At 37.8% G+C, this 25,559-nt stretch overlaps 1 protein-coding gene across 1 annotated transcript in view; it reads left to right on the top strand.

Moving 5' to 3' along the window:
* The window catches only part of LOC309386004 (sulfotransferase 6B1-like), a 294,923-nt gene extending 273,015 nt beyond the window's left edge, over positions 1–21,908 (top strand). The window contains exons 2-8 of the mRNA XM_081940902.1: positions 13,646–13,857; positions 15,828–15,964; positions 16,596–16,685; positions 17,640–17,766; positions 18,829–18,923; positions 19,719–19,875; positions 20,907–21,908. Of these exons, the coding sequence (XP_081797028.1) occupies positions 13,656–13,857; positions 15,828–15,964; positions 16,596–16,685; positions 17,640–17,766; positions 18,829–18,923; positions 19,719–19,875; positions 20,907–21,037 (939 nt within the window). The 5' untranslated portion in view covers positions 13,646–13,655 and the 3' untranslated portion in view covers positions 21,038–21,908. The remainder of the gene's footprint in view (positions 1–13,645; positions 13,858–15,827; positions 15,965–16,595; positions 16,686–17,639; positions 17,767–18,828; positions 18,924–19,718; positions 19,876–20,906) is intronic.
* The last annotated feature ends 3,651 nt before the right edge of the window (positions 21,909–25,559 follow it).

Consider the following 25,559-nt stretch of genomic DNA (forward strand, 5'->3'; position numbering starts at 1 on the left):
AGGTAAAATACCTCTCTCATGGAAAGCGGCTTTTATATCATTGATACCCAAAGACAAAGATGGCCCTAAGAAACCAGAGGATTACAGACCGATATCTCTTCTGAACACAGATTATAAAATATTTGCTAAAGTACTAGCCAACAGATTAATGCCAGTTATGCAAGAGGTTATTCATTATGACCAAGCATGATTTATTGAAGGTAGACATATGAAGGAGAATGTAAGGCAAATCATAGACTTAATTGACTATCTTGATAAAAATAAGCAGATCTCTGCAGTGCTGGTTTTCTTGGATGCGGAGAAGGCCTTCGATCGAGTGAATTGGAATTTTCTAACCAAGACTTTGGAAAAGATGGACATGGGCCCACAATTTCGACAGGCGATTGGAGCAATTTACCAGCAACAAAATGCAAAACTTATTATTAATGGAAATCTGTCTACAACCTTCGAGATACATAAAGGTACAAGACAAGGTTGCCCATTATCTCCATTGATATTTATTTTAACCTTGGAAGTCTTGCTGAATACAATTCGGGACTCAAATTCCTTAAATGGCTTAGCTATTAGGCAAAAGGAATACAGAACTAGAGCATTTGCCGATGATCTGGTTGTTACCCTTTCATATCCTTTGAATTCAATAATTCAGATGAAAAATATCATAGCAGAATTTGGCATGGTGTCTGGGTTTAGACTAAATCAAAATAAAACAAAAATGATGGTTAAAAACATGACAGAGACTCAAAGAAAGAGACTTGTAAGTTTGGCAGGTTTCAAAATAGTTTCCAAGGTCAAATATTTAGGAATACAAAGTGCAGAATCAAATACAAAACTTTTTCCAAATAATTATGAAGTGTTGTGGCAAAAGTTACAGAAAGATCTTCAAGTATGGAAAAAAGCTACAACTATCTTTGTTTGGAAGGATTTCAGCAATTAAAATGAATATTCTACCTAGATTCATTTTTTTATTCCAGATGATACCGGTGCTTAAATCTGATAAAATCTTGTTAGAATGGCAAGCAACATTAAATAAATTTGTTTGGAAGGAGAAAAAACCGAGAGTAAAGATGAAGATTATGCAAGATACTCGTGAAAGAGGTGGCCTCAGACTCCCAAACCTTCGACTGTATTATGAAGCTGCGGTATTGACGTATGTAGCAGATTGGTTTAGGAAAACAAAAACGGAACTGTTGAATATAGAAGGTCATGACCTTGCTCTGGGATGGCATGCATATCTTTTTTATGAAGATAGGGTGGATAAAGTGTTTAACAATCATGTTCTCCGAAGTGCCTTGATGAGAATATGGAAGAAGCACCGGCCTAATTGGGATTATAAAATACTGCTTTGGTTGGATCTTGCAGACACCATGTGGATTACAAATACTAAGTCACTCAGGGGGTGTTTATATAAAGATGTGCTTATTGCTGATGGGGGCGAATGGAAGTTAAAAACTTTGGAACAACTGTTGGAAGAAGGAATTACTTTAAATTGGTTACATTATATACAGTTACAGAAGAGATGGAAAGAAGATTACAGGGTTGGTTTTATGGATAAAGAAGTGGAACTGATCAAGCAGATAAAAGAGACTGGCCCAAAACATGTTAAAAGAATATATAATGTATTGTTAGAAAGAGATTCAGAAAGTGAATTGGTCAAGGATTGCATGATTAAATGGGCTCAGAATTTTGATGAATTGGTGATGTTGGATACGTGGGAAAAATATGGGTTCAGAATGTTAAATTTACACAGTCACAGAATTTAAGGGAGAATTTTTATAAAATGTTCTACAGATGGTATTTAGATCCTAAGAAATTATCATGTATGTACCCAAATGTTCAACCAAAATGCTGGAGATGCGGGTGTTTAGACGCTACTTTTTTTCATGTATGCTGGACTTGCAATAAGGCTAAAGCTTTTTGGATAAAAATATGGTGGGTTATGCAAAATGTATTTAAGAAAAGAATACAATTTATTCCGCAAATGTTTTTATTGGGTATAATTAAGGATTTTACTAAAGGGGAAACAAAATTGGTTTTGTATATGGTTACAGCAGCTAGGTTGTTGATTGCTCAACACTGGAAAAAAGATTCTTTACCGACAATCGACCAATGGATTCAGAAAGTGGCGGAGTTTGCGGAAATGGCAAAAATTTCAGCTTTCTTAAAAGGTCAGAAGCAGGAGAATTATACACAGGAATGGGTAAAATGGATTGATTATATACAGAATAAATATCAGACTAGAAAGTACTATGTAGCCTTTAGGTAAGAATGTTTAGATTGACAGATGAACAGAGTAAATAACATATGGGATGTTTGGAACTACTGGAGTGGTGCATAGCGGAAGTCAGGGGGGTGGGTTTGTTTGAAAGGTGGGGGAGGGTTAGGGTGGAGGGTGGGGAAATATATAAAAAATAAAGATTAAAAAAAACAAAAAATAATAATGAAAAAACTAAAGTTACTAAAGTTACTAAAGTTACGGTATATAATTTGTTTGGTTTCCTTAGACCATTGTTTATTTTCTTTTCAATTAAAGAAAGCAGCAATGATACCCTTTTGTGTGTTTTTAATCCTTGCCTGCATCCCACAGTTATTTTGTTGAGATGTCTGGCCATGTAAAAGATGTTAAATAAATAAACAACAGTGTACTAAGGAAAAATAATATCAAAACAGGACAGATTTGGAACCATATTACAATTTACTAATTTGCTCAAAATATATTACTTGAGGATATTACCTGTATCAGAATCTCTTTCAGTGGAATTAATCAAGAGAAGAACATTATATGAGAACAGCACAACCTGGAAATGAAACCGATGTTTGAAGAATGTTTTGGTGGGACAAAATTGAAATTAAATTTAAAATGTGGACCATATTGTAGGCTTAAAAGTTAAACTATTGAAGAGGAGTCTAATTAATTTATTATCGATATGAGAAAATAGGCAGCAAAGATCATACTCCTGCAAAGATGAAAATCATGGATTTATGGATGCTGTACTAGAAATTGGAAATATCTGAGATACCAAATCAGTATCCTACAATCCTTCAGGCACATAGATAAAGAACTAAAAGAAAGTCCAACTTTGCAACTGAAGTTGTAGGTACAATATTGTGCCTTGGCCATTGGTCACTCTCTGCATGAACGTCAGGCAATGGTGAGTTAAGACATCTCAGAGGAACAGAGACAATGATATGGCTGAAATTGATGGACCACTGACAAATCTGTTCCAATGGAAAAAGAATATGAGAGATGTCCCACTTTTGCTCCAGACAGCTGCCCGTTCTGAGGAGTTCACAGAACAGCAGTTGACCAGTCAGTTTAGCACTGGGAGACAAGGAGAGTCCTCAAGCTCTCAAACACAGCAGAGCTTTTAAGGACAATGGGTTCATTCAAGTTCCCTTTCAAAACAATTTGGATTTATAATTATTTTCAATTTAAAAATGTCTTCCAAGCAACAAGTTTGAAAAATTACCTGGTGAGTAAAATCCATTCCAAAATAGATTTAAAAGATGAAAAAATAGAAAAAAATAATAATACAAAACTAAATAAGAATTTACTTTTAAAAAGTTGTAAATGATCTAAGGGATCATATGACTTTCCAATATTAGGACTTTTGCTAAGACTTTTGAAACAACTAAATAAAACTATGTCTTTTTGAAAACATAAATTGTTTACTCTATTAGATCCCTCCCTCCCTCCTTCCCTCCCTCCTTCCCTCCCTCCCTCCTTCCTTCTTTCCTTCTTCCCTTCCTCCCTGCCTCCCTGCCTTTTTCTTCACTCAATTGCATTCTGGATAGTGGTTCCTTATGAAGCGACTTCAGGAACTGAAGTTTTTTTTTTGCAGTCAACTTGCAACTGATCCTTTGACAGTCAGATTTTCTGAATGGCAGGATAAAATAAATCCACTGGGGAACTTATGACCCAAATGAGGATAAAGTAATGTTCTGTAAACATCCTATACTTATGGACAGACCAATGGACTTTTCTCAGTTCTTTGAGATGGAGGTTAAATGAGCAAACCTGTATTTCAATAGCTTTCTTGTTGACTCTAGTCCATTCTCACCATTATCTGGAAAGGAAGTCCAACTTGCAACTTTTTATGTTACACCTTCAGTTTTCATAATGCATGGAAACCATCTACAAACCAACCATTTACAAGGTCTTGCATGTTAAACATGCAAGACCTTGTAAAGATAATTCCTATATTTTTGTCTAGGCTTAAAGGAAGAGGACTTCTCTATGAGCTTCTCTGTTTCTTTGGCTCACAGCTCCAGCTGATTCTTATCACTTATGAATGTGCCAACATCACTAATAGTTTTCTGGATTATGATAGCTATCTCAGGTGCTTCGCAACGTGCCTGGGCAAAGCCATCCTAATGTTACAAAAAGCATAGTTATTATTAAATAATTTTATAAGATCTAAATCTATAGAAGAAATATGTTCTGTGGTCACCAGCTTAAAAGTATATTTTTCTGTCACGGAAAAAGAATTAAATTTGTACACTTCTGTCTCCCTTACCCTCGGACACCACTGATAGAATGATACCCTAGAAAAGGCATTATTATTCATGGCAACATCCTTTCTGTACAAAACCAGACAAAGCTATAAGCATGAAATCAGCTAAGCAGGGTTAGACTTGCTCATATGGGCCAATTGCTGTTGGGGAAAAAAGACTGAAAACTCTGATTTTTGTTAGAGATTACCCATAATCTTTTCTGCCCCTTTTGTCATTGTGGGCCAGGCCAGATCAAAAGGGCAGGCACAAGCTTCCTTGAATAGCCCAATCCCACTGCATGTTGATAGCCCCAGGGCTTTCAGTTAATTTTTCCATGTTTATATTCATGGTTATATTCCTCATATGCTTTATCCACATTTTCGTGTCAAACAATTTTCTTATTATATACAGTTCAAGGATTCCAGAGCTCTGATTAGAAAGACTGACCGGAAGAATTAGGATGAAGCCTAGAAAGTATAAAACCAAAGGCATATTTATTTTATGTTTATTGGTCATGCTCCTCATACATAAATCTCCCTTGTTTCCATTGCTGGCTTTCACATCCATTTCTCCTCTTCTTATTCTTCTCCTTCCATTCTCCATTCTGTTCCATTCTTCAATTCCTGCTTACTTTTCCTTTTTTCTTAAAAAAACCCAGCCCTCTAGTTAAGTAATGAACAAATATTAAAAGGTAAATATTCATTCAGATTTGTAACAGATTATGTTACCTCATTGGAGTACTTTGGGATAGGACCATGGTAGACATTTTGTCCTCAGTTAATGATTACATAAAATCCTTTGGCTCAAATCTAGTCAACCCTGGCCAGATTATTCTCATACTTGAGGCAATTTATTGAATACTTAACAGTGATTTGAAACACCATTAGAAACTACAACCAATTTTTCTGACCCTGATTACTTCCTCCTTCAGAGATCAAAATGCATACAGAATTTACGTATATAGTTGTCAGCCCTACAAAGCTGATTAGTTAAGAAACAGACATAATAGGTTATTCCAGCAGCACTCTTTATTATAGTAAGATAGAATAGCTGAGTCTTGAAAGCTTGTCAAAGTTCAATCACATCTTATATTAAGCAAAATCAAATAGGGGTATTTTGAGTTTCTTTCTTGTGTTTTCCTCTGTCTCAAAAGTCTGCAGTCTTTTATTTATTTATTTAATTTATTTATTTTAATTTGTCAACAAGTACAAGGAAACAAGTAGGAAAAACACATGAAAATGTGACACAAATAAATGGGTAAAAATAAGCAAAACATACCCATAAACACATAAAAAGAGTACATATAAATGGGACAGTAGGACAGGGATGGTAGGCACACTGGTGTGCTTATGCATGCCCCCTTAGGAACCTCTTAAGAAATGCATAAGGTCCACGGTAGACAGCTTAAGGTAAAAGGTATGGGGGTTAGAGGAACTAACAACAGGATTGGGTAGGGTGTTCCACACATTTACTATTTTATTGCTGAAATCATTTTTCCTGAAATCAAGATTAGAACGGATTACGTTTAGTTTGTATCTATTAATAGCTCTTGTGTCATTGCAGTTGAAGTAAAAGTAGTCATTAACATGTAGGACGCTATGGCAGCATTTTTATGCCGGTATTTTATTTATTTCATATAGTATACATTTGTAGGAAGATCTGCACTCTACAGAGTAGACCTGATAGCCCAATTGCTACTTCCTTTGGTTTTGCACCTGCACACTGATCCATGGAGCATCACAGAGGGCAAACCAGCATTCATCATCTGGCTAGCGGCAGTCAGATTGATGAAATTTTCTAGGGCCTCTTCTGTTGGTTTTGCCTCTGGACAGGTCCAGCACTAGCTCCCATTCTCCTTATGCAGCTAGCCTTTCCTAATGCAATGCTATCCCATTTATCTACTCACCGTAATGCTTTCAGACTACTGAGTGAGCAAGGCAGGAGCTAGAGGTGGGTGATGGGAGCTCAGCCCATCCTGCAGTGCTACCAGGACTCAAACTGCCAGAGGGTCAACCATTTGGGGGGGGCAGATCCAGCATCCTTAAGCAGCTGCACCACCACACTTTCTTTTTATGCCAGTCATCAGATACCTTCCCCAAGATTATTCTAAATTCCTTTGCAAAATAGATGCCAACAGGAATGAAACTGTTGTCCAGCGATTGTATAAAATTTAAAGTTCATCAACAGGCCAAGGAACCATCTCAAGAAAAGATAGTCCTCAACTTATGATGGCAATTGAGCACAAACGTCTGTTGCTAAGCAAGGCAGTTGTTAAGTGAGTTTTGCCACATGTTATGACCTTTCTTAACACAGTTGCTAAGTGAATCACTTCAGTTATTAAGTTAGCAACACGGTTGTTAAGTGAATCTGGCTTCCCCATTGACTTTGCTTGTCAGCAGGTCGCAAAAAGTGATCACATGATCTTTGGACCCTGCAAATGTCATAAATACATGCCAGTTGCCAAGTGTCTGAATTTTTATCATGTGACCACGGGGATGCTGCAAGTGTGAAAGATGTCCATAAGTCACTTTTTGCAGTGCTCTGGTAATTTCAAACAATCACTAAATGAATGGTTGCAAATCAAACATTACTTGTAAATGAAGTCCCCACTGAAATACCTCGTGCTTTGGATGAAGAATGTCACAGATTCAATTTCCAGGTAGGCCTGGAGAGATTTCTCTATGACTCCATGGGGACTTGTGTAATATGATTCAGTTTAGGACAACTTCCAAGAGTTCTCATGTTTGGATTATCAAATTTACCTATTTATGTTTATAAAAACTTGTTATACAACAAATACAGCAACAGTAATGCTTCATCGCAAGGAAAATCTTCCAGCCGTTCTTTAAAAAGTAACAATGAAAGCAATGGGCAAACGATGGGGTTAAGCATAACTAAGGCTGTATTAGATATTGACCAAAGTGGAAATTTGATTGAGATCCTTCTGCATTTTAAGCTTATCTTCTGGAGTGTTGACCATTCCTGGCAGCTTGTCATCTGCAAATTTGGTGAGTTCCTTTCTATCCCCTCTTCTTAATCATTTATGAAGATATTGGTGAGTACTTGGCCTAAGACAGAACTCTGAGGTACTCACTGCATCCTTCTCTCTATGTAGATGCAGTTCCATTGAAGATTATACGTTGAGTGCAGCTGATCAGCCTGTTACTAATCCATCTGGGAGTAATGCTGCATCCTTCTCTCTATGTAGATGCAGTTCCATTGAAGATTATACGTTGAGTGCAGCTGATCAGCCTGTTACTAATCCATCTGGGAGTAATGCTGTCTAATTCACATTTTTCTATTTTATCAAGTAGTAGGCTGTAGTCTACTTTATCAGGTGCCTTACTGAAGTCCAAGTAAATTATGTCCATAGCATTTTATTGATCCACTCATTTAGTCATGTTGTCAAAGAATGTAATAAGATTTGTCTGGTATGATCTGTTTTTTTTTAACAAAGCCATGTTGGTTTCTGGTTATAACGTTGTTTGCCTCTAGTTGTTCACAGATTCGTTGCTTGATTATCTGTAGCTGTAGTTTCTTGGATCCATTGGTTTTTCTTTTTTCTTTTTTGAAGATGGGATCAACATCAGCTCTTTTCCAATCATCTGACAATTCCCCAGTGTTTACATGCCAGTTGCCAAACATCTGAATTTTGAACAGGTGACCATGGGGAGGCTGCAAAGGACATAAAAAACAGCCATGTCACTTTTTTTCAGAGCTGTTGCAACTTTGAACAGACACTATAGAAATGGTTGTAAGTGGAGGACTATCTGTGAAATAAGAAATAACTCTGCCCATGAGTGGGAGTTTACATTACTTTCTACTTTCCTGGTGTTCTCTTAAGATAAAGGTGGACACTTACAATCTGCTGAACAAATCAAGTCAGAGAAGTTCCTTTTTCAGAAAATGCCTCAACTGACAAATCTTGTAATTTGCTGACCCTTTGTGCTTTATTGCCATATTTCGTATATTTGGCTTGCAACAGGAACAGTCATAGTCTTGGAATTATATATATTTAAAATTAAAAAAAACTTCACGGGTCATACAGTACAACCTCAAAAGAGATTTTTTTCCTGGCGATTCATATCATGTGGAGAAGCAGACGCTAATAAAGATTACAGTGCAAGGTAAAATCCCTCAGCAGAAATGTGGTGCCTCCAGAATGGGGGCAAGGGTGAAAAGATAATTTGTGATGTTGCAATGTAAGCTCCGTCCCTTACGCAGCTGGCCAGAACATTGCATCATAAGCATGAAAGGGCAGAGTCTGCCTCAGGAGAGCTCATATTTTCTCTTTTTGGCATTAATGTAGTTACTGTGGTTACCTGAAAATAAGACCTAGCCCCGAAATAAAACCTAGCCTGATTTTTAAACATGTACCTATTATATAAGCCCTACCCAAAAATAAACCCCGGTGAAAGGGGGAAGGCATGGCCAACACAGGAGATGGTGAGTGCACACGTGCTGATGGTGTCCAGCAGCAGCAGCAGCAGCAGCAGCAGCAGCAGCAGCCCACACAGTGCAGGTGAGTTGATTACCAAGCAGCAGGCGGAGACGGAGGCAGGGGTTTCACACAATCAGGCCATGGGTAAGCCAAGGGTTGGTGGGTAGGAACAGTTGGCAGCTGGGGGAGGATCATCTTTGTGCCTCTTGACTTGCCTGTGGCCTGCACAATGCATCAAGATCTCCTGTCTTCCATCCTGCGCCGCTGCCTCTGTCTGCTGCCAATGCCACTGTGTGAAGACGAGCCCTAATGCTTAATTAGGAGTCACCCAAAAATATAAGACTGGGTCTTATTTTCAGGGAAACATGATAGATATAGATGTCTTATAGTGGAAACTGAATAGTAAGACAGTGTATAAGAATCTGTGATGTTTTGGGTTTTGCAAGAATTAGGTGTGTGTTTATTCTGGGTAGTCAGTAAATATACCAGTGACGTGCGGTGAGGTTTATGGCTGCTCAGGCTGGTGACGTCATCAGGAAGGCGGGGAATGGGACCACGTGTGCAGGAGGCTGAGGCAGCCTCAGCCTCCTGCACAAGTGGTCCCATTCCCCACCTTCCTGAGTCAACATGAAGGGGACCGCGGAGCACAAACCGGTGGAGCGCGCTCCGCGGTCCCCTTCAGAAAGGCAGGGAATCGGACCACATGTGACTTTTCCCTTTTCCCTTTTTTTTCCTTTTCATGATGAGAGCAGTGAGGCTCTGCCTCCCCTGCCTCCCCTGACCGCACATCCCTGGAATATGCAGGGTAACAATGCTATATGGGGATTATGGGAGCTGTAATCCAAAATATCAAGAAGGCTTTCTCAGAGGCTCGTTAACTCTGAACTTCACTCATTCAACAATGAAATAAAATGCCCACCAGCTCCTGTGCAGCATATTATTTTCTTACCAGTATTTGTTTCTTTGAGCAGATCTTTCCAATGAAATAATAAGATCTAGGGTTTCAATGGATGGATGTTTTGTTTTGTTTTTTTTGTTTTTGTTTTTGAAATTTTTTATTGGTTTTTACAAATGTTTTAAGGAAAAGGGTAAATAGGTATAGAAAATTTTGACAGCTACATCATGCGAAAGGTAGAAATCCCCCCAAATCTCACAACTTTTACAAAAAGGGGAAAAAAAACATCAAAATTTAAATAAACTTGACAGCCTTTGGTTTTACATTGTATCATCAATATATTCAATCATCTTTTGTATCACTTCCAACAATTACATTATAACAACAATTGCAATAATGTTTCAACCTCATTTTTGTGACCTGAGTCTTTTCACTGTTGCATCTTCCCCCCTGTCTGCTGGCAGAGCCATGGCCCCTCCCTCCTTCATATCTTGTGTACTGTCCCCTGTTTCGTCTAGGAGGGCATTGTGTTTTTTAATGAAGGCCTCCGCCTCTGCAACTATATTGATTCTAATTCTGCTGCCCTCCCAGAAAATGAGCATTCCTTCTGGTAATAACCATCTGAACCAAATGCCTTTATTATATAATTTCTTTGCTAAAGAGGAATATTTCTTCCTCTTATCTCTTACTTTCTTCGGAATTTGTTTAAGAATGTTATCTTTGTCTTTATATTTTAGTGGTTCCACCCTTTGAGCTCCTAAGACCTCATCTCTTGTGGTCTTTCTAAGAAGTTTAACATGTATTTCCCTTGGAACGTTGTGTGTTCTAGCATATGCTGAGTTGATCCTATAAATCAAATCAATATCCCACCATAGCTGTTGTTTATCTCTTTTAATGTATTCTGCTAAAATTGTAGTCATAATTTCTTTGAGGTCTTCATTCTCTCTTTCTGGCAAGTTTTGAAATTTAAGGAAAAAAGACATTCTTTCAAATTCCACCTTTATCATATGATTTTCAAATTCTACATTCCCCTTCTGAATTGTCTTAACCTCTTCCCTCAGCCCAGTCGTGCCCTCCTCCCGCACACCTATTCTCTGTTTATTTTGTGTTGCTTGTTGTTATGTTTCTCTGAGCTGATCATTTAAATCTGCCAGTTGCTTTTTCAGTTCATCCTGTCCCTTTATAATAGTTTGGAACATTTGGGCAACAGATAAATCCTTTGAGCTCTCTTCAGTTGCTTTAGGTTGTAGAAATGAAGCCAATTGTGTCTGTTGACTAATCGGGCTGGACGTAGAGGATGTCAGGGCCAAAGATGCCTTACCAGGCAATGGTTTTTTAGGACCCATATTAAGCTCAGACATAGCTATAAGTCTATACAAAAGAAATGGCACCTGTGGAAAAACACAACCGGGAGAGTTCGTGAGGCAAGCACGCCCAGAAGAGAAAGTTAGTCTTCCTACCACAGCTCCAAGCCAAGTGATATGAATCAAAGTTCCAAATCCAAGGGAGATACGTGAAAGGAAAGGCTCCTGGAGATCTCTAGGGTGTGATATAGTACAAAGCCAGAAATTCTTTCAAAAGGGAAACTTCATTCATAAGTGCAAAGAAGAAGGAGGAAGTTGGCCATCTTGGCTCCGCCTTCACAGGAGATCAGAAAGTAACATGTCCAAAGTTTCCATAAAGTAGTTTAAAAAAATCAACTCAGCAGTCATCTTTTGCAATTGTAGCAAAAAGTCATTCTCCCATTGCTTAAAGGAAGAGAAGGTAACTTTTAACCCTTTCTCTCTCCTCCGAGAGAGAGGGATATTCCGAATGCCGCTTTTCCGAGGGGGGGTGGAAACCCCCCCTCCAGTCTTAACACTTCGAAAGATTGAAACCACAGTTTCTTTAAAAAAGCTAGAATTGATTAGCTAGAAAGGAGATTGAGGGAACTCACCGCATTTCAGCTGTAGCATCCGATTAGCTGTTTCCTTCCAGGCTCTGCTCTGCGAAGGCACGCTGGTGCGCACCCCCATGCTCCCCGGCTCCTGGGGTGAAGTTGGAGACCCCCTGCGGCCGCCGCCGATCCAGGAGGTCCCAACAAGCCGCCCTACAGCAGGGAGCCCCTCCAAGGCCCACTGTGCTCCTAAAAGGAGCCCACCGAGAAGACGAGCAGCGGACGCGAATGTCCATCGCCTTTGGGGACCGGAAGTCATCCCTGTTTTGTTTTACTATTGATGTTGTTTTAATTATTAGTTTGGAGCTGCCCAAAGTTTCATGTGGCTATATAAATGTTTTAAATAAATCATTAAAAAAAATTAGGATAAGTATTTTCAAAGCTGATGAACAAAACCTGCTCTAAAAATAATAGAAATGAACATTCTTTAGTAGGAAAGTAAAGCACACAGTTGTGACTCCTCTCAAACTCAGTAGATCAAAAGTAAAACTAAAATCTAAGGGTCAGAAAACTCTCAGAATATGGGAGGGAAACAGGATTAGAATAAATACAGTGCAGGAGGCGGAAGCCTTCATTAAAAAGCATCTCTCCCTCCTAGAGGACGAACACAGCGAAGGTAGTGGAAAGGACAGCAAGGTGCAAGACAAGAGGGAGGGGGGGCCTGAGGCTTCCTCTGGGGACAGGGAGGAAGGAGCAATATCGAAAAGGCTCAGGTCACAAAAATAAAAGTATTTGAAATAACAGTAATTGGTGATATTCTAGAAAGTGACAAAGGAAAATGAATGAACACATGGTTGACAATATAGAATAAGACCTTGTTTTCTGCTTATCTTTTATATTTTGTTTTTAAGATTGTAAAAATTGTGAGTTTTGGATGGATTTCTATCACTAGTGTGGGAGCTGCCAAAATTTTTTGTATATTCCCTTACCTTTCCCCATAAATGTATAAAAACCAATAAAATTTTTGGAAAAAAAAAGAAAACTCTCAGAATTAAAATGGAGAGAGAGGGGAGGAGGGAGAAAGGAAATAAATAAGGGGGAAAATATACTAGCCAGTGACGTAAAACACAAAATTAAAAGCAAAAGAAAACAAAGGGGGAGGGAAGGGGTATGGGCTTATTTATACTGGGCACACACCAGAAGTGGTTCTCCTCTAGATTCCTGCAGGCTGCATCTTGTCGAGTGTTAAATTGCAAGAGAAACAAGGGCTGAGATCTCCATCAAGACTGATTACTGTCTCGAGAGCTGATATACCGAAGTGCATCAGAAACATTGTCTCTTACAGCAGAGGGAAGAGTGTGGAAGAATGTAAGCCAATCCTGATATATTTCAAAGAACGCAGAAATATTGGGGAATAGACAAGCGAAGCTAGATGAAAGAGAAAGAATGAAGCAAGATGAAATGATGATTTCTTTTTTTAGAGTGGAGAAAAATATTTGCTTGTTTTAGTTGTACTTACTTGTTGCAGCCGAATGGAAGAGCATAGGATTGTATTAGAGAACGTTACAACTTGTAACTGGAACAGCTTAAACTCTGTAGCAAAATAAGTGTTTGTAGAGACATTGTCATTAGATCTTTTAAAATGTAAGACTATGTTTTTTCCAAAATCATCCGAATAGTAAGCTAATTCTCTGGCAAAGAGTAATAACCTAACTCTCCAGCAGAATAAGTGTTTATAGAGACATAGTCAATAACTATGTTTCTTCAATTTCATCTGAATAGTAAATATCCGGGATTGAAATACCTTCAGTTGTAGAAAGATCCTTTTCCTGTTTTTGTTTGCATTTTGATATTTTGTTTTGCACCGTAAATACAGGTTTTTAATCACTGCCTTTCTTTGACAGCTGAATAAATATATACAAAATATATACACATATACAAAAAAGGCAGAAATGGCACACGTGAGAAAAAAGTTTATTGAGATTCTGGAAAAAGTCATGAAAGAAGGAGAGCAGATGACACCAGAGGAGATGCTGATTACTCATGAAGGAATTGCATACCCGACTGTCTTTTGCAACCCGGAGCAGTTCAAAGCTTTGGAAGCCTTCCAAGCTAGGAGTGACGATGTAGTTCTAGCAGGATACTGCAAATCTGGTGAGTTTGTTTGTTTGTTTTCTTATATCTACAAAGGTGACTCTGGGCCTTGGATACATCTATTTAAAAGGCCCTGCCTGATTAGATTTTACTTGAAAGAGTGATGAATTGATGAACCCACATTAGAATAAGAAAATAGGCTCAAATAAAGTTTGAGTTCAAAGAGAGCTTGTCATATTGATGAGGGAAAAAATGTCAAAGGGTTCAAGTTTCACTGTCAAGGTGTGTATTATTTTACTGCTTTTGTTTTGTCTATCTTTTTCCAAAGGAATTCTATGCAGAAATGGGATTACTATTATTGCACTGACAGTTAAAACTATTAATTCAGGTCAAGTTATCAAAATTTGCATTTGGGTTAATGTGGGTTACCTGTAGTACTTGAAATTGTTCACAAGCATACAAGGACTTGTGATCAAAGTGTATCACGACATTGAAAAATGAGAACGCAATACTCTAACATCAGAAAATCTGCTGTTACAAAATGTTTTTAGAAATCACGGGATATGTGCATTTCATCAGAGTATTCCTGAAATTAAATTTGGCAAGTTGTAATGCAACCTTTTCCAAAAATCATACTTTGACTGAGAGTGTTGCAAGTGCAGGAAAAAGATTCTGGAAAAAGTTTTGAACATATATGGACTTTGCACCTTGTTTCATCAGAATTTTAGTTCTGTTAGCAGCGAAGACAGATTTGGAAGGCTCCATTATGGCCACATGAGTCCTGACTAAGAGCTGCTTTCAGAAATAATTAATTTATTTATTTATTAAACTTCTAGACCGCCCCCTCTCCCCGAAGGGACTCGGGGCGGTGTACAGGTACAAATTTAAAAACCATACACTCGAGACATACATAACTAAAATTGAATTAAATAACCCCTGTACAAATTTAAAAAATTAAAAACTTAGACCTTAAAACCAAATCATAAAATTTAAAAATACAAACTGAGGTGGGAAAGCTGGAATTAGGCCAGGCCTGCTAGGTGAAACAGGTGGGTTTTGAGTTTCCGGCGGAAGGAGCGGAGGTCCATAGTCGTTCTAATGTCAGGGGGAAGGTCATTCCAGAGGGTCGGGCCCATCACAGAGAAGGCCCTTCCCCTGGGCGTCGCCTGCTGGCACAGCCTAGTGGACGGCACCCGGAGGAGTCCCTCTGTGTGTGAGCGAATCGGCCGAAGGGATGTATGGGGCAGGATTCCTCTCTGAAGTTATTGAGATCTTTGCCAAAATGATTAGGCTGTTAAAGTCGAAATTTACTAGTTGAATATATAACGTCACTGAATGCTCATCACTTTCATTCCAGAGAAGTAAGAAAGACAGTATCTGGAAAAAAAATTATACTGGGTGTCTAATACTATTATATTTTTTACAATTTATTTTCAAAATATATTTTGGCAAGTTGTTACATCCTAGAACTGTGCCTTCACCCTAGGTCAGATCTCCCTAGCATTTCTTTCAAGAGCTTCTGTTTCCCTGCAAACAACGAAACAGAAGCTCCTGAAAGAAAAAGATCTTACCTCTTGCCCCCTCCCTCTCTGTTATATGTTCACTGGAATGGAACTCAATCACTAAGCAAGGAGTTCAATTACAAGAAATTGTGATCTTGTGGTGCCTACGCTGTAAGATTAGTGCTGAGCACAGTTTAAAGTTTTAGCACAATTTCAAAATTTCAAAATCCTTAATTTTTTTACATGACTTGGGCCTAAGAGGGAAGACCTCTCCCAGTATAGATCTGACCGGTGTTAAGAATAAAGAAAGAAACCTTTCTGAAGATTGTCAGAGGCCCACCTATCTGACAAATAGAAAGATGCTACGTGGGTCCTGGGCTATAAAATGCCTGTTGAGCATTGTGTCCAGTCCCTACACTTTTTTCACAGGATTTCAATTGTAAATTGATTGGTATTTCTTTTATGTTTTTACTATACAAGTATATACTATAAGTGTATTTAATTGTGTTGTCATCCCCCCATCTCCAGGTACCAACTGGGTTGGCCAGATTGTTACTGATTTAGTAATAACATCTGCAAAGAGATATGAACCAGAGAAGTTGAATGAAAAACTTCTCCTAGCGGAATTTCCATATCTCGAAATAGGAGATACTGAAAAGTATAAGGTTAGTATTAATTATGCAGACTGACAGACACCGTCTACTCAATTGTGGTAAATTTTCATCAGACCGTATTTTTAAAACAGCAATAGAGGTAAATTATTGAATATTTTTTCAGGGTGTCCCCAGAATAAAATTAGTTAGTCAGACTATGTTTGATCAGAGACAGCTGGGTTGATTCTGCATTTCAGTCTTTGAAGAGGTAAAATTGGCCTTTGTTGATATATTAACCAATCCAATGACCAGCAAGTGTGTTACTCTTGATTGTAGAATTCAGTGGGAAAACTTGAGATTTGCATATTTGAAATGTGTGGTTATTAATCTAGTCTAGTCTAGTCTAGTCTAATCCATGCTTTGGAGCATATTTATCTAGATATTTTTTCCTCCTGCAAAACCAGGGGTGATTTTTGAGTTCAATAAACTTATTTCCAAGCAATTTCTGATTTTATGATTGTGGGAAGGCGGAGAGTAAAGGGAAATGCTAACATAACTTTTGTGACTTTGAAAGCTTTAATTTAAAGCGTGTCCAAGAGTTATTCAAACCAAATTGTCCAATCTGGTGTTTCTCATTCTGGTTGGGGAATTCTAGGAGTTGATTATTGATTGATTGATTGAGTTTATTTATTATTTATTGAAGAGGATGGATACTTATCCTTCCAGGAGAGTGATGTATACTCATCTCCGTCCTGATAGATTCCCACCATCAATTTTCAAGAACAAAGCCAAAGTAAGTAGCCGATTTAATGCCCTAAAATTGTAAAAATCTTGATAAAATTCAATGAGCACTTCGACCAGTATATGGATAAAGTCAGCCTTGAACAATAAAAAATATGAAGAAAAGATAAGCAATAATATAATAATCAATATGTACCATACAAATGGATGACTGGGTACTAAATAGCTGTGTTTACTACAGCTATCTATTGACATGTCTTTTAAATTTGGATAAATGTAATTACTGCAGTGCAACTTAATTACATCTTCAGGATATGACTGTTTTCAAATTAAAGCTCTGCCCTTTAGTAATTCAGAGACATCATTTGAGGAAGTAACTGTAAATAGATTTGAAATGGAAATTCCTTACTAACTAAATAGCCAGTTTGGTGTAGTACTTAAAACATTGGGCTAAATAAGATATAAAGCCAGTTGGGTGATTTTGGACCAGTCACTCCCTCTCAGCCTAAGAAGAAGGCAAGGACAAGCTATTTTCAAAAACTTCCACCTAACCTGGCAATATATTGTCCATTCTGTTCAGTGATGGGATTCAAAAAAATTTACTACTGGTTTTGTGGGCATGGCATGGCTTGGTGGGTGTGGCAGGGGAAGGATAGTGTAAAATCTCCATTTCCTCCTGATCAGCTGGGACTCAGGAGGCAGAGAATAAATGGGGCGATGCCAGTCAGAGGTGGTAACTACTGGTTCTCTGAACTACTCAAAATTTCTGCCACCGTTTCTCCAGAACCTGCTGAATACCACCTCTGATTCTGTTTCCTAACATCTTTGCATTAATATGCAGTAAGATATCATTGACTGAATGTGATTCAGGTATTCACACAGGCAAGTGTATATAAGATTTCAGTCATAAAATGTAGCTGAGGATAATTTTCAAAGAATCTTGTGCATTTTAGAGATATAATCTATGCTTTCTCATTTGATATTCTAATGTTTTTTTGGTTTTTAGGTACTGATGCTGATTCGAAATCCAAAAGATGTTGCTGCATCTTTTTTCCATTTTTCAAACAACTTCAGCCCTTATCCTCCCTATGATACATTTGAAGAGTTCTTCCGAGCTTTAATGATAGGAAAAAGTAGAATTTCTATTCATTCCAATTGTTTAATGTCTGTAGATATGAAGAACATAGTAGCTGTCTATCTTGATTATTGTTTTTTATTGATTAGTGTATGCTTTGTTCAAGCAGAGACACTTCAAATTAGAGTTCAGATTCTCAGCTTGTTTCATTAATCATAGTTAACCCTATGAACAGATTCCTTTTCTGATAGAGGAACAAATCATATTTGAAAAGAGAAGCAAATATTTCTCATTGCCTCAGTCCAGTCTACTTCCCAGGGTTGTTATTGTAGGGAAAAAAGAAGAAGGTGTGCTATATATGTGGCTTTGAGCCTCTGCACAAAAGGCAGAATATAAATCCAACTAATAAATCAATAGAATAGCAGAAAAATACTGTATATTCATTCATTCACTCACTCACTCACTCACTCACTCACTCACTCACTCACTCATTCATTCTGTATGCTGGCCCTTTTCCATTTGAGAGTCCCGGAGAAGTACGAGCCATGGTGATGCAGTGGTTAACTCACTGCTCACTGCCAGCAGTTCGATCCCAACCAGCTCAAGGTTGTCTCAGCCCTTTCATCCTTCCGAGGTCGGTAAAATGAGAAACCAGATTGTTGGGGAAAATATGCTGACTCTGTAAATCACTTAGAGAGTGCTATAAAGCACTGTGAAGCGGTATATAAGTCTAAGTGCTATTGCTACTGCTATTTCCAAAATTGTAATTCAGTTTTTCAAGGTATTTCATTCTAACTTTGGCAGCTAGTGCAATTTCATGTAAAGCCATTGTTACGTATTGACCAAATGAAAAAAGAAATATATTTATTATTTTGGCTTAAATCTAGTTACCAATATTTAGCAAACAGAAATCATAATTAAAAAGAATAGAGTAATTTTTCTAAATAATAGCAATATTCACAGACATTAAAACTAAGGAAAAAGGATTGGAAGAAGATAAACTCTATAGACATGATATTCAGAGATCAGCTGAAATTTTCAATGAGTCATATACATATTATGTCTGTTATCAATCTTGTTCTGACTTTATCTTAATTTTTTTTTTTTGAAATTTCAATAGTGCCCTGGGGATCCTATATAGAATATCTTTGTACGTGGAACAAGTATATTGATAAAGAAAATGTCCTGCCAATAACATACGAAGAGATAAAAGAGGTACAGTTCAGATATATCGGTTCTTATATTCATAAACAGCAATGAATGGAAAAACTTAGAGAAAGAATGATGTGAAACAATGAAGCTTTCCCAACATTTCTACCAGAGTACAAGTCACATATCAAAATATTCTAGACTTTCCTTAAATGCATTCTAAAGAAACAGTTAAAAAGTCCAACTAACTGAAGCTCTTTTACTGGCCTCCTACTCTTATTACCAAAATGATCAGGAAAAAAGATAGATGACCAATGACTTCCAGGTTTCCTGACAGAAATTCATGAAGTTTATAATTTAAAAAGACCCATGATCCTCCAGCACATATGATTTTCAGTTTAAGGAAACTCTGTGTTTCTTTATTGATTCTTTTCCCCCCAGACAATTATTTTACCCCTTTTTGTTCTGGGGAAGAGGTAGAAATAACAGTGCCAACCAGCCAACCACAGCATAAACTAACATCCATCAACATAAGATGGGATTGAACTGAGCATGGGGAAATCATATTTGTTTCCTGAAATTGTGTGTGTGTGTGTGTGTGTGTGTGTGTGTGTGTGTGTGTGTGTGTATTTATACATATATTTATATATTCATGTAGAGCTTTCATCTATATACTCAGCATGGAGAATGTAGAATATAGCCTTAGCATCTAGAATGAGAAAACTAGAGGGAACTTTAGATGCAAATATATTGCATCATTCCCTTCCCAAAGTTGGTCAGATCTCTTTCTTAGAAATGGGACATAAAATAAATGAGAGGGGTTTTTTTTCCACCAGCAGTACAATTTGATCCCTTTTTCAGAACCCAGTTTTAGGAGCCAAAAAGATTTCCACCTTTCTTGAACTGAACTTAAATGAGGAAGAGTTGCAGGGTGTTGCAGAAAGGAGCACATTCAAGGCGATGAAAGAACAATCTAAAACAACCCATGGAGAATTTGGTGAAGTTCTTTTCCGGAAAGGTAATTTTTGAAAATCTGTAATGTTGCGTTACATCATGGAGGCTGGTGGTAAACATGACGTCTTATTTTAGAGAGAGTTAATTATTCATCCTTATTCTACAGATTTGGAGAAATGATATGAAATTCTAACTAATTTGCTTTTGAGGATTTGCATTTTTTAAAAAAAGAATCAAGAATTCAGTCACCATCACAAAATGCATGATCTAATCTATTAACTTAAAGGAGAACTATGCTTTGTTTAGAAAAAAGAAAAAAGAAATACACTGTTATTATTTTTAAATGGAAGCGGAAATAAAATGAGAGAAGCATAATAATTACATAACTGGTTAGCCATGCTAGAGTTTAATCTGTCTATAATGATTTGATGATGAATAAAACTCAATAACCTCAAAATCCTATGTCCATGATCATTCTTTTTTTAAAGAGGGAGACAAGTAATAGTTGTACAATTGCTTACTGCATCTCTGAATAATATTGGATAATTACTGTATATATTTTTAACTACAGAATAGTGCTAAAGATTAAAAAATACTTTTAAAATCAAATTTGTAGTATCTGTATTAATCTGCTGTTCCTGCTAATTCACTGATGTTTATATATAGGGACATAGTCATTCATTCATTCATTCATTCATTCATTCATTCATTCATTCATTCATTTTCTATAGTTTCCCAACACAACCAAGCTGTTACATTGGTGACTTCACCATTTCTAAAACTATAAGTAGAACAACTTAAAACATTAAAGCATCCACATTATAAATTGACAGTATATATTTGCAATGGACTATGCACTCTGAGCTGTGCAGCTATATATAAAATGCATGGATGGGTGGATGCATGGATGGATGGAAATATACCCAGAAAAGCAAATATGGAGCATTTGCAAAAGAGCATTTGTAAAACATCTAATTATTATTTATTTCTCTGAGTATTCAGTAGTATTGCAGACCTTAGTTTAGGCAATACTTGCTGACATTACAAGATGTGTGGTTTTCATATAAATAAAGGAAAATAATTATTTATTTTCAGGTGGAGTAAGTGACTGGAAAACACTTTTTAGTGAAGCAAACAACAAGGAGATGGACACCGTATTTAAAGAGCGTTTAGAAGGAACCAAAATGGGAAAACTGATAAACTATGATCGTTACTGCAAGATATGAAGATCAAGGAAAAAAGCTAACAGCTATCCATTCTATAATGGCTCCATTCTCAGAAACAAGGCGTTCTACTTACTTGTAATAAATTTATGATTTTTATGTAATCTCTGCATGAAAGGGGAATGGAAATGATCTCAAGAATTTTCTGACAACAGTTCTATACATTTTTAAGCTATAAATGGCTTAACCCTGCTAATAGCATATTAATTCCTATTCAGAGTTATGACAAAATATTTTAGAAATTTAAGACAACTGGATAGTTATTAGAAAGAAATCTAAAATGTGATCTTTTATTGTATAGTAATCAACAAATTCTTAATCTTCGAGCATACATATATATTTGTGTGTGTTTATTCACACACACACACACACACACACATATACACAAATTTTCATACATACTATTAAATACTGAAATCACTTTGAAATGTAAGTACGTATTGTTCATTGACATCTTAATCATAAATCCTAACAGAAAATTAATTGATTGCCTGTTGCCAATCGGAATGATTGCTAGTAACAAGAAATTACACACCAATACAGGTAGAGAGAAAAGAAGGGAAGCCACCAGATAGTCACAAATGATAATCCTGTGGTAACAATTACAATTACACAGAAGTCATTTACTGTAACAGTGGCAATGAGAATTGCCACAACTGCTATCACAATCCACCTGCATGATAACACATTTACAACTGTATCTAATCCCGTTGCTGATCCCAATTACTGTACTTAAGCAAGGACTATTGTACAAAGGTTTGATCTAAACACCCAAATAAAGTTTACTAAATCTAAATATGTCAAATGTATATAAGAGTGTTGGAAGAAATGTCCTTTTGGGTTCAGTTCCAAGTGGGGAAAAAGACACTGGAAACATGGAGGCTGCTTGGAAAAATGGTTTAATGATAGACAGGACCACATGGCTTGAGGTCCTGAACAGAAAAGGGGGATCACATGCTTCAAGATGTTGGGTGAAGAAGAAAAAAGGCAGAGATGCTGATGTTTTATGCCCTCTTTGAACCTGAGTTTGTATCCTGATTGGTTGTCAGACTCCCATGGGGCCATGCAGGGGCAACTCTATAGGCTGTGCTTTGAGTCCAAGCTTGGTTGATGTAATTGCCTTATGATGAGTCTCTGTAGAGTGCTAATCCTACCTTTGTTATGTAGAATGGACTAGCTCAGGCTTTAATAGCTCATTGACAAAGGCTATTAAGAGTGAGTCTGTTTTCTGCCTAAAACCATGTTTTTCTATTTCTTATCCATGAAAATATAATATTCTTCCTTTAATATTTCCCAGGATATTTCATTCTTCTAGGAGATGGGTGGGTGCTAATTTCCTACAAGAGTTTAATTTTTATGTGGACATCTGACTGTTGCAAAAGGAAAATAAATATGAATTAACAGATTAACAAAGTTGCAAGAGACTTTGTAAATCATCTAGTTTAATCTCCAGCCAGAGCAGGAGACCGTACACCATTTCTGACAAATGGCAATCCAGTCTCTTTTTGAAAGCTTCCAGTGATGAAGCTGACACAACTTCTAAAGGCAATTGGTTGTTTTCACTGTCGGAAAATTTGTCCTTATTTCTAGGTTGAATCTGTCAATGGAGCTCAAAATTGCTATTGCTAAGCAAGGCAGTTGTTAAATGAAATTTGCACCATTTTACAGTCTTTCTTGCCACAATTAAATGAATCTGGCTTCCCCGTTGATTTCACATATCTGAAAGTTGTAAAAGGTGATGATATGACTGAAGACACTGCAGCCATCACAAATACATTCCAGTAGCCAAGTATTCAAATTTTGATCACATGACCATGGAGATGTCATAATTGTCATAAGTGTGAAAAACGGTTACAATTCACTTTTTCAGTGCAATCAGTTACTAAGTGAATGGTTGTAAGTCAAGGACTACCTATTCTTCACTGGAGCTTAAATTTCCTAAAATAAAGCTTTACTTGTTTTGTTCCTTTCAAGTTACAGCTGTTAATCATTAACCTATACAAAGAAGACTTTTGCAGCTATAAAAGTCAAGCATAATTGCAAGCATGGCAACTTTCCTTGTTCTGTTCCACTCGGCCTTTCTTTCTTTTTTTTTTAAACAAGATTTTTATTGGTTTTACAAAAAATAATCGGGAAAAGGGATGGTGGATAGGGTTACAAATTTTGACAGCTACATTATGCAGGAAACGGCCCTCCCGCCCATTCTCATAACTTCCATTTGTTAATACATTAAGTTGTTACTACTTAGTAATAATTTGTCAGCATATTTTAACCTTTTATCTTCAAATGATTTCAATCATTTTATATCAAACAGATTTTCTAGCTCATTTTTGTGATCTAAGTTTTCTCAGTGTTGCCTCTTCTCCCCCCACCAGCAAGCTCCAGCACCTCCCGTGTCCTGTGTATCCCGTGTAGTGTCATTGGATTTATCCAGGAGGACTTTGTTTTTTTCCATGAAGGCCTCAGCCTCCATAGTTGTGTTAATTCTAATTCTAGTGTCCTCCCAGAATATTAATATACCTTCTGGCATAAGCCATCGAAACCACATCCCTTTCTGGTATAATTTCTTCGCTAGAAGCGAATATTTTTTTCTTTTATCTCTAACTTTCTTTGGGATTTGTTTCAAGATGGCTATTTCTCTATCTTTGTATTTTAGTACTTTGCCCCCTTTGTGCACTCAGAATCTCATCTCTTGTAGTCTTTCTGAGAAATTTGATGTGAACCTCCCTTGGAACGTTGTGTGTTCTGGCGTATGCTTAATTTACTCTATAGACCAGGTCGATGTCCCACCCCATCTGTTGTCTGTCTTTTTTTATATATTCAGCCAATAATTTGTCATGATGTCCCTCAAATCTTCATCATCAGCTTCAATTACATTTTGAAATCTAAGGAAAAAAGACATCCTTTCAAACTCCATTTTTATCTGATGGTTCTCGAGTTCTTGGTTTCCTTTCTGGACACCCCCCCCCCACCTCCCTCCTCATCTCAGCCGTCCCATCCTCCAAAAGTTCCAATCTTTGTGTATTTTGGGCCGTTCGGTTCTGGTTTTCTCTGAGCTGTTCATTCATTTCTCTTAGTTGACTCTTTAGTTCCTCCTGCCCCTTTAAGATCGTTTGGAACATCTGTTGAGTTAGGTCCACCTCAAGGGGCTTAGGCTGGAGCAAAGATGTTAAGGCCTGTTGTCCACTGGGGCTGGACATTGAGGATGTTGGGGCAGAGTCAGCAAAGCCTGGCTTCCCTGGTGGTGGTTTTTTTTTGGTGCCATTGTAGTAAGAAGAGCTCAGAAATGTCTGTGTCAATACAGGGAAGCAGCGATTGTACAAGTGGATAGCCGAGAGAGATCACGAGGCAGGCAGTCCAGACAAATAAAGACCTTATCTAAAGCCTAAATCCAGACAGCAAAATCCATTGATCCAAGTCCAGGATAAAATATAACAAGAGATATCTCTGAGTGTCATGGAGACAAAAACAAAATGCCAGCAATTTATGTGGGTGGAGTCAAATTTCAAAGTACATGAAGACAACGGAAGTGTGCCATCTTGCCTCGCCAGCACCGGGATCAGAAGGCAACAAACCAAAAGTTTTCAAAGTTTTCAAAAAGTCAGATCATCACCTCATTTTGCAATTGCAGTAAGATAAACCTGCTGTTTGCTATGAGCGTGACTTCATTCCAAAGCTCACCCCCCTCCTCCTCCTCTGGGGGCAGAGAGCAGTTTAGAGCCGCTTATCCAAGGGGGGGGGGAAATGCCCCTCTCTCCAGTCACACTTCCCAGGAACGGATTGAAGTTTTAAAAAGCCGACATTCCTTTTTTTCCCTTCAGTCAAGAAAGAGAAGGGGGGGGATTTCCACCTCACCGCATTGCAGCTGCAGCCTTCAAATCGTCAGTCTCACCCGGCTGCCTCGACGCGAAGACACAGAAGTGCCTCCCCTTTTGCCTCCTGGTGCCTAGGGCGATGCAGGGAGCCCCCCAGCTGCCACCAACACAGGGGGTCCCCCGCTAAGCCGTCCCCCCGGCAGGGGCCCCTACGAGGCTCCCTGTGCCCCCGGATCAAGGGGGAGCCCACCAAGAGCGCGCAGGGCGGCAAGGCATGCCCGTCGCGATCCGCAGCCGGAACTGGAAGTCCCACTCGGCCTTTCTAACTGTTCTTACTAATAGAAAGACAGACTGGTGCTAACGTTAACTTCAAAAGGATTATGCACAAAGGATTTGTGACCAAAATATTCTTCTGTTGTCCCAATTTCAAATCCAATTGATCTAAATGTCTAATCATTCCAATGACATGATCCCATTCTCCAATCATCTGATTATTTATTATTCCTAAATGTACAAACAAAACTCTTTAGATATGTGGAGTATTTTTGACTTTGCTCTGAATTATGTCTTCTCTGTCTGCCTCTCTTTCTGAAGGAACAGGGACCCTTTGCTCATCCATGTGCATTACAATACTTACAAAACTTTTTATGTTGTCTTTTCATGCTTCTCAAGCAGTTGTCCTTAAACCCTTCTCCAAGGCTATTTCAGCA

The sequence above is a fragment of the Natrix helvetica genome (assembly GCF_964273705.1).
Source record: "Natrix helvetica genome assembly, chromosome: 2".
Taxonomy (NCBI): Eukaryota; Metazoa; Chordata; class Lepidosauria; order Squamata; family Natricidae; genus Natrix; species Natrix helvetica.